The sequence below is a fragment of the Callithrix jacchus genome, chromosome 1, assembly GCF_049354715.1.
Source record: "Callithrix jacchus isolate 240 chromosome 1, calJac240_pri, whole genome shotgun sequence".
Classification (NCBI taxonomy): Eukaryota; Metazoa; Chordata; class Mammalia; order Primates; family Cebidae; genus Callithrix; species Callithrix jacchus.
In genome coordinates, this window is record NC_133502.1 from 186,544,555 (window position 1) to 186,553,334 (window position 8,780).

Below are 8,780 nucleotides of genomic sequence, written 5' to 3' on the forward strand. Positions count from 1 at the left end.
ATGTCTTCTGCAAATAGAGACAATTTGGCTTCCACATTTCCTATTTGAATACCCTTTATTTCTTTTTCTTGCCTGATTGCTCTGGCTAGAACTTCCAGTACTATATTGAATAGGAGTGGTGAAAGAGGGCAACCTTGTCTAGTGCCGGATTTCAAAGGGAATGCTTCCAGTTTTTGCCCATTCAGTATGATATTGGCTGTTGGTTTGCCATAAATAGCTTTTATTACTTTGAGATACGTTCCATCGATACCGAGTTTATTGAGGGTTTTTAGCATAAAGGGCTGTTGAATTTTGTCGAATGCCTTCTCTGTGTCAATTGAGATAATCATGTGGTTTTTGTTTTTGGTTCTGTTTATGTGGTGAATTACGTTTATAGACTTGTGTATGTTGAACCAGCCTTGCATCCCTGAGATGAATCCTACTTGATCATGATGGATAAGTTTTTTGATTTGCTGTTGCAATCGGCTTGCCAATATTTTATTGAAGATTTTTGCATCTATGTTCATCATGGATATTGGCCTGAAGTTTTCTTTTCTTGTTGGGTTTCTGCCGGGTTTTGGTATCAGGATGATATTGGTCTCGTAAAATGATTTGGGAAGGATTCCCTCTTTTTGGATTGTTTGGAATAGTTTCAGAAGGAATGGGACCAGCTCCTCTTTGTGTGTCTGGTAGAATTCGGCTGTGAACCCATCTGGACCTGGGCTTTTTTTGTGTGGTAGGCTCTTAATTGCTGCCTCGACTTCTGACCTTGTTATTGGTCTATTCATAGTTTCAGCTTCCTCCTGGTTTAGGCTTGGGAGGACACAGGAGTCCAGGAATTTATCCATTTCTTCCAGGTTTACTAGTTTATGTGCATAGAGTTTGTAATATTCTCTGATGATGGTTTGAATTTCTGTGGAATCTGTGGTGATTTCCCCTTTATCATTTTTTATTGCATCTATTTGGTTGTTCCATCTTTTCTTTTTTAATCAATCTGGCTAGTGGTTTGTCTACTTTGTTGATCTTTTCAAAAAACCAGCTCTTGGATTTATTGATTTTTTGAAGGGTTTTTCGTGTCTCTATCTCCTTCAGTTCAGCTCTGATCTTAGTTATTTCTTGTCTTCTGCTGTGTTTTGAGTTTTTTTGATCTTGCTCCTCTAGCTCTTTCAATTTTGATGATAGGGTGTCAATTTTGGATCTCTCCATTCTCCTCATATGGGCACTTATTGCTATATATTTTCCTCTAGAGACTGCTTTAAATGTGTCCCAGAGATTCTGGCGTGTTGTGTCTTCGTTCTCATTGGTTTTGAAGAATTTCTTTATTTCTGCCTTTATTTCATTGTTTATCCAGTCAACATTCAAGAGCCAGTTGTTCAGTTTCCATGAAGCTGTGCGGTTCTGGGTCGGTTTCTGAATTCTGAGTTCTAACTTGATTGCACTATGGTCTGAGAGACGTTTGTTATGATTTCAGTTGTTTTGCATTTGCTGAGGAGTGCTTTACTTCCAATTATGTGGTCAATTTTAGAGTAGGTGTGATGTGGTGCTGAGAAGAATGTATATTCTGTGGATTTGGGGTGGAGAGTTCTGTAAATGTCTATCAGGTTTGCTTGCTCCAGGTCTGAGTTCAAGCCCTGGCTATCCTTGTTGATTTTCGGTCTGGTTGATCTGTCTAATATTGACCGTGGAGTGTTAAAGTCTCCCACTATTATTGTGTGGGAGTCCAAGTCTCTGTGTAAGTCATCACCCTTAAATTCTTTCCTGGGTGAAGTCAAGAACGCTCACAGGCTAAGCCCCACTTTGGGATTTGTCTGTCCTGCTGCACCAGGGTCTCCAGCTGGCCTGTGGTGGGACTTCAGCTTCCATGATCTTGTGAGTCAATTCCCCAAATAAATCTGCCCCCTGCCCCCCCGCATCCTATTGAGTCTGTCTCTTTGGAAAATGCTGACTAATAGAGTTGGGCTCAAAACCAGCATGACCAGTCATAGGAGCCCTGCAACACTGTCTCACCATATGTTCTGAGACATTTTCACTGCTGCTGCTCCCTATAAATGAACTCCCTATAAATGAAGAGTCCATGGAAACTTCAATAAGGCATTCTTTGATGATTGTGTGTATTCACAGAGGAACTAATGGCATTTGTTCTTCGTGTTTTCTGAACCTTGATGTTATCATGTGCTTGTGTTTTCCTTTGTGAAGTACTGTACTTGTGGCTGGACGATCTCACCCCAGCTTTTCTTCCTCCGTGGGATGGTGATGATGGTGTATGTTTAAAAGAGTTCTCTCTGATTTCTCTCTCTCTCTCATTAAAACTTCTTTTCATAGCCCGAAATAAAAATGCTCATTGCATCTGTCCTTTTACCTGACCCATTTTGGAATGAGAACGTAAAGGCTTTGGGTCCCCTGAATGTAACTTATGCATTTTATGTTCCAAGCTTTATTGACGCATCTGAAGATTGAGCATTCATCCACTCAGGAGTGTCTTGAGATTCTAAGCAGCCAAGAAATCCTAGGACCTTCTCTTGTATCTTTTCCATGGTGAGTAACCTTGTTTTCAGTGGAGAAGAGAGAAGAAGACACATCAATTATACACAACTATTCTTTGGAATACCTGAGTGTCCATTTATCCGTCTCCCTTGGGTGGGGGAAACCACTTAGTCATTACTAATAATGTTAAATAATATAAAATGCCAACATACTTGTCATTTTGAATACTGACAGAGACCAGTAATGTAACTTAGGCACAATTTTAAAGCCACAAGTCCTCCAGTTTTTGTCTTATTGGAACAAATCACTTCCCCTTAGATTCCCGTAAAGCCTCAAAGATGATAACAAAAGACAATGTCACTTCCTCCTTGTATGGAGAGAAGAAATAAAGTCAGAGAGCCCTAAGTTTCCTGAATGGATGGCTAGTCAATATTATATGAAAAGAGCAAAATCCATCTCTTTAACTGGGCCCCTCATTCACGATTTATGAGGTTCTCAGGGCTTTGGTATCAGCTGTGGTCACAATGTTCCATAGTAAGGAGACATACCTATTCATTTTGGGAGAGAAGATAACTCGTGGTATTTCGGATATAGCGCCTTGAATTCTTGAAGGAAAAAAAATTGGTTTATGTCAATGCCAGCGCACTGGTGTTACTACTGAAGTTCTAAATCTTAGGGATGACTTAGAAAAGGTTTAAAGACCAAAGCCAGTAAGTGGAGGTTTTTTTAAAACACTACAGATGGCTTCCCCTCCCCACCACCTTTTTAAGGCTCATTCCTCAATGAAGCAAACCAACCACATACTGAATCTTATACCCTTCATCCCTGTACATTCAGCCTTTCTTTCTTTTTCTTTCTTTCTTTCCTTCCTTCTTTCTTTCTTTCTTTCTTTCTTTCTTTCTTTCTTTCTTTCTTTCTTTCTTTCCTTCCTTCCTTCCTTCCTTCCTTCCTTCCTTCCTTTCTTTCTTTCTTTTTCTTTCTTTCTTTCTTCCTTCCTTTTCTTTTTTTTTTGAGACAGAGTCTCGCTGTATCGGCCAGGCTGGAGTGCAGTGGCAGGATCTCAGCTTACTGCAATCTCCATCTCCCAGGCTCAAGCAATTCTCCTGCTTCAGCCTCCCAAGTAGCTGGGACTACAGGTGCCCGCCACCATGCCTGGCTAATTTTTTTTATTTTTTAGTAGAGATGGGGTTTCATCATGTTGGCCAGGCTGGTCTCAAACTCCTGACCTCATGATCCACCTGCCTTGCCTCCCAAAGTGTTGGGATTACAGGTGTGAGCCACCGCACCCAAACTGGATGGTTTTTCTTTTAACAATTGTTACATTTCAGGTGCTGTTTAGGGATCTTCCTGATACTCTCTCTAGGCTGAACACGAATAAACTCTGTGTGTGTCTGGGAATATAACATGAGTGCCGACATACCTGCCAGTCTATCTCAGATGCCCTGCGGTCATAGTGGGGTTTGCAATCCACAAGCCTCTTCAGAATGCCCTGGTTTTCCATGGTGATTCTCGCTAGCTCACGGTTCCTTGTTTCCCTGTTTAAGCTGAAAAACACAAAACCCCGACATGGGTGAAGAGGGAAATGATCATCTTCACGAGTGGGGGAGATGAAGTCATGAGATTATAAATGCCAGGCTGCCTAAGTGCAGGGAGTAAACTGTCCTGCTGAGCCCACAGCCCCGTGGGGCAGCCCATCGATCTGCACTGCACTCTGGGAAATGTGACAGCATTTGCAGGTTCATATCAGTGGTCCTCAGCCCTGTTGGCCATGAGAAGATTCTACTTTATTGGTCTGAGGTGAACCTTGGGTATTGGCATTTTGTTAAAATTCCCGAAGGATTATAATGTAAAACCAGGATTGGGGAAAGGTCTCCCTGTGGATAAATCACAAATGGCTGGCGACAAGTTTTGGGTCACCTCACTCCACTCAGCTTTCAATTTATACCAGAATATACCAGGATATAGGAACAGCATCTTGACCACCTCCTTCCTCCAACAAAATTCTTTTTTTATTTTTTTTGAGACAGAGTCTCACTTTTGTTGCTGAGGCTGGAGTGTGGTGGCGTGATCTCAGCTCACTGCAACCTCTGCTTCCCAGTTCAAGTGATTCTGCTGCCTCAGCCTCCCTAGTAGCTGGGACTTCAGGCCCTCACAACCAGTACTGGCTATTTTTTTTTTTTTTTTGGTCTGTATTTTTAGTAGAGATGGGGTTTCACCGTGTTAGGATGGTCTCTATCCCCTGACCTCGTGATCTGCCCACCTCGGCCTCCCAAAGTGCTGGGATTACAGGAGTGCACCACTGCGCCCGGCCCCCACCCCTCACCGAATTCTTTCCCTTGCATGTGCTTCTTTTGTATCCCTAATCACACTGCATTGTCATTATTTACATAAATGTCTCTCCTACAAGACCTTGAGTTCTTTGAAGTTAGGAAATAGACATCTCATTTCATCTCTCTTATCCTTGGTACCTAGCACATAGTAGTTGCTCAGGAAAGATTTCTGGAATCCATTTTAAGAATGCTACATCATAGCCCCAGCCAGAGAGCTATGGTCCAGATGTCTGTGTTCCCCAAAATTCTTCTGTTCAAATCCTAACCCCTGAGTGATGGTATTAGGAGGTATGCCTTTGAGAGATGATTCCATCACCCTAATGGAATTAGTGTCCTTATGAAAGAAGCCTGAGAGAAACCCCTTGCTCCTTCTGCCACGTGAGATTACAGTGAAAACATGGCTGTCTATGAAGCAGGAAGTACCTTGATCTTTGCACTTCTTGCCTCTAGAACTATGAGAAATAATTTTTTGTTGTTTATAAGCCAACGGTTTATCGCATTTTGCTATAACATCCTATAATGTACTAAGACACATGGCCACCATTTTATAAAAGTGGGCAGTGCATTCTTGTGACAAACTGAATAGGACTCTGAAAGTCTCTTAGATGAAAGAAAAGTTAGCACTTTAATGCTAGAGAAAGCTCCCCATTTTTTTTTCTTTTTTGAGACAGAGTCTCACTCCATTGCCAGGTGCCAGGCTGGAGTGCAATGGCGCGACCTTGGCTCACTGCAACCTCCGCCTCCCGGGTTCAAGCAATTCTCCTACCTCAGCCTCCCGCGTAGCTGGGATTACAGGCATGCACCACCATGCTCAGCTAATTTTTGTGTATTTTTAGTAGAGATGGGGTTTCACCATGTTGGCCAGGATGGTCTCGATCTCTTGACCTCGTGATTCGCCTGCCTTGGCCTCCCAAAGTGCTGGGATTACAGGCGTGAGCCACCGTGCCTGGCTCCATTTTTAAGATTTTCATTCTCCATAACATGGTCTCTTTGGTTCTCCCTCAAGATGACTTCCCTTAAGTACTCCTCTGGCTTGGGAAAACCTCACACTAAAACCCAAGAGGAAAGTCAAGTTTGACTTTCCAAAACTGAAATGAAGACAAAGGCATTACCTCTTAGAAAAATATTCATTCCAGCAATCCACCTTGGCAGGGCCACGATGGGCATTTGCGATTTTCTGACAGAGTTGCTTGTTTTCATACTCTATTTTGTCGATTCTCTTTTGTTCACCCTGGTAAGAAACCACACCATCATGTGACACCATCAGTACACTGCCCCAACACACAATGACTTAGCTTCCCCCTCCTCTGAGATTGTGGCAGAGGGGTGAATTGAGGGCCACAGTGAAGACTGGGAGCAGAACTTAAAAAGACTTGGGGGCTGGGTGCAATGGCTCACACCTGTAATCCCAGCACTTCGGGAGTCTGACACGGGCGGATCATGAGGTCAGGAGATCAAGACCATCATGGCTAACACGGAAAAACCCTGTCTCTACTAAAAATACAAAAAATTAGCTGGGCATGGTGGCATGTGCCTGTGGTCTCAGCTACTTGGGAGGCTGAGGCAGGAGAATGGCTTGAACCCCGGAAGGCAGAGACTACAGAGAGCTGAGATTGTGCCACTGCACTCCAGCCTGGGAGAATACAGTGCGACTCCATCTCAAAAAAAAAAACACTAAAACAAAAACAACAACTGGGGGGTGATGTGTATGGGGAGGAGAAATATTAAATCTTTGAGTAGATGGGTATTTAGAAGGCTCTGGGAAATTGAACCTCTTTAGGACATAGGCTGGAAGTCAATAAAATACATCTGCAGGCAGCAGGAACAAATACCTGTAGTTTGCTCAATTTTAAAAGGTGATGTGTGTGTGCCACTGGAGGTTTTGTATCAACAGTAGGCTTCACTAGAGAAGGGAGATGAAAGACAGCAATGTTACATCACAGGAATTCCAGTAGCAGCCTCAAAAACCAGCACTAGACAATGTCCTTGACTAAGGAACAATTTCGAATTAGGACCTGAATGTGGCTTAGGAAGTTTTGTTTGGTTTAATTTACCAGAGGGACATCTCTGAGGAGTTTTGAACAGAAACGAAAGAACAGTGAGAGCTAGTAAAAGTAAAATTTACAAAGATAAATGTCCTTTTAATCCAATGAAAGAGCCTCTCTTGCAACCTTTTTCCAATATGCTAGCCTGTCCATTGGCTTCTGAAGTCCTATCCTCTTACTAACGTACTTGGCTTTAAAGAGTTTAAAGAAGTATTTCCATCCAGTGAACTCCCTGGTGGAAGATAAATTTTGTTATTGGTGCTAATGCCCTCTTGCCCAAACTCAGCAGAGAAGACCATGACCTGGTCTGATTTACTGTCCATCTCTCTAGGGGGTACCATTCCAAAATCCCTAATAGCAGTGTCTAGCCCAAACTGCCCACATACCTATTTGTACTCTATTCTTGTGAGATAGATAGTGGCCAAAGTCCAGTTTCCTTCTGAAGGTTGTGCTTTGTCTGTGATTACAGACGATAACAGGGTAGGCCAGATAATTCAGGGAATTGTTCATCTTCTCTTCCTAGTCTCACTTTTGAAATGAGGCACCCAGACTCCTCTGTGAGGTGCCTAGCTGTCCCCCTGACAAGTTGTCATAGTTACCCAGTTATGACATCAGGGACAGGTCTCAGGAAAGGAGTAGGAGTAGCGGAGCATGCTCGCTGCCTCTGGGCTTCTGTGTTTGATGCTAACCTAGGCTCAAGTCAAGATGAAGGTCAAGGGACTCGAAACCTTTTCCCCCTGCTTACAATACAGATGCTGCCAAACAACATCAGAAGGAAAGGAGTGGTGCGCCGGGAGGGGTGGGCAGGCACGGGGTGGGGTGAGGGATACAGAAATTCCAGCCTTGGTTACACATCTTGGGCTATCAGCTAAGTAGTCTCCACTGCAATAGCTCCCCTGAAGGTGCAAGACCACAGGTTTTTGGGGAAGGAGAAAGTTGACGCTAATGATAATCTGATGCAATTTGTTTGCAGACGAGGAAACTGAGGACCACAGCAGCAGCGCTACTCAAGAACCACGTCGGTGGCAGGGCTGGGGTCAGGATGTGGGTTTCCTGAATTCAAGGCCAAATTTGCTCTTTTGCAAGGAGGAAACTGCCAGTTTTACATGGCAGTGGGGGAGGGTGGCTTTCCTGCAGGAGGAGACTGTCTTTCGTACTTAGTGGGAGTTCAGGAAATGCTGAGTGGCTTATGGTGGGCTGGCATCTGCTCCAGGAAGGACTGTAGGAGCCTGATTTATCTCCACGCCAGCACAGGGTGTAGCACCCACTGGGCGCTCAGCGCATTTGCTGAGGAAGGACCAACACATTGAGTGCTCGCGATGTGCAGTGCTGGGTTCCTTCCTTGAATGTCACATTTAATCCTTCCAGCAACCCTAGGAATTAGGTACTATTACTACCCCCTCCTTTTTTTTTTTTTTTTTAAGCAAATAGGTTAGGTTAATTCCTTGGAATTCCCAGGCTGATTGCTTTTAAGCACGACGCTCTCAATAAATGTTGACAGCAGACGCGCCCCAGAGTAGAACTTCTCAGACTTTGACCTCCCTGGGTCCGTGAAACGTCCACTCTGATCCAGCAGGGCTGGGCTGCGGGGATTCTGGCGAGGGCCCGGGAGAGGCCTCCGCAGCAGGAAGCCGTTCCGGAGCCGAACCCGGCCGCCCCTGTAATCCAGAAAGACTGAAGCGACCTCTAGGTGTACCCCGCAATGGAAACGTTTATTAGGCCCTGCATTTGGTTAGGGGAAGGAAGCGACCGCGCTTCCCAGTTCATAAAGATACACCAACGGCTTGGACCGGGGGCCCGAGACTCGAGGGCAGCGGCGTTTCCCCCCGGGGACGCGCCCACGAGCGGCGCGCGGAGCCCCTGCGTCACAGCGCCCGCGCTCCGCACTCCCCGAGCCCGGCTGGTCCCTGGCGGCTCCCGGCGCGAGCCCCCGCCCAGCTGA

At 44.8% G+C, this 8,780-nt stretch overlaps 1 protein-coding gene across 2 annotated transcripts; it reads right to left on the bottom strand.

The window, feature by feature from the left end:
* Positions 1-955: 955 nt before the first annotated feature.
* CFAP97D1 (CFAP97 domain containing 1) lies at positions 956-7,376 on the bottom strand. 2 transcript variants are annotated; one of them, XM_002748034.6, is made up of 6 exons: positions 7,225-7,376; positions 6,626-6,696; positions 5,906-6,024; positions 3,884-4,007; positions 3,012-3,068; positions 956-2,523 (listed from the first exon to the last, which is right to left on the bottom strand). In XM_002748034.6, the coding sequence occupies exons 1-5, from the start codon at positions 7,346-7,348 to the stop codon at positions 3,012-3,014; spliced, it is 495 nt and encodes a 164-aa protein (XP_002748080.1). In that variant the 5' UTR covers positions 7,349-7,376; the 3' UTR covers positions 956-2,523. The 2 variants fall into 2 exon arrangements, with proteins under 2 accessions (XP_002748080.1, XP_035120828.1); XM_035264937.3 differs by lacking the exon at positions 3,884-4,007.
* Positions 7,377-8,780: the final 1,404 nt, after the last annotated feature.

Excerpts from the sequence above, each read along its gene's own strand:
- CFAP97D1 (XM_035264937.3), bottom strand. The coding sequence starts at position 7,348 with ATGAACAATTCCCTGAATTATCTGGCCTACCCTGTTATCGTCTGTAAT. Across the intron at positions 3,069-5,905 it reads AATGAATATTTTTCTAAGAG|AATTCAAGGCGCTATATCCG; the intron begins GTAATGCCTTTG and ends TTTTCCTTCAAG. Across the intron at positions 2,524-3,011 it reads TTCTCTCCCAAAATGAATAG|GTTACTCACCATGGAAAAGA; the intron begins GTATGTCTCCTT and ends ACTGAAAACAAG.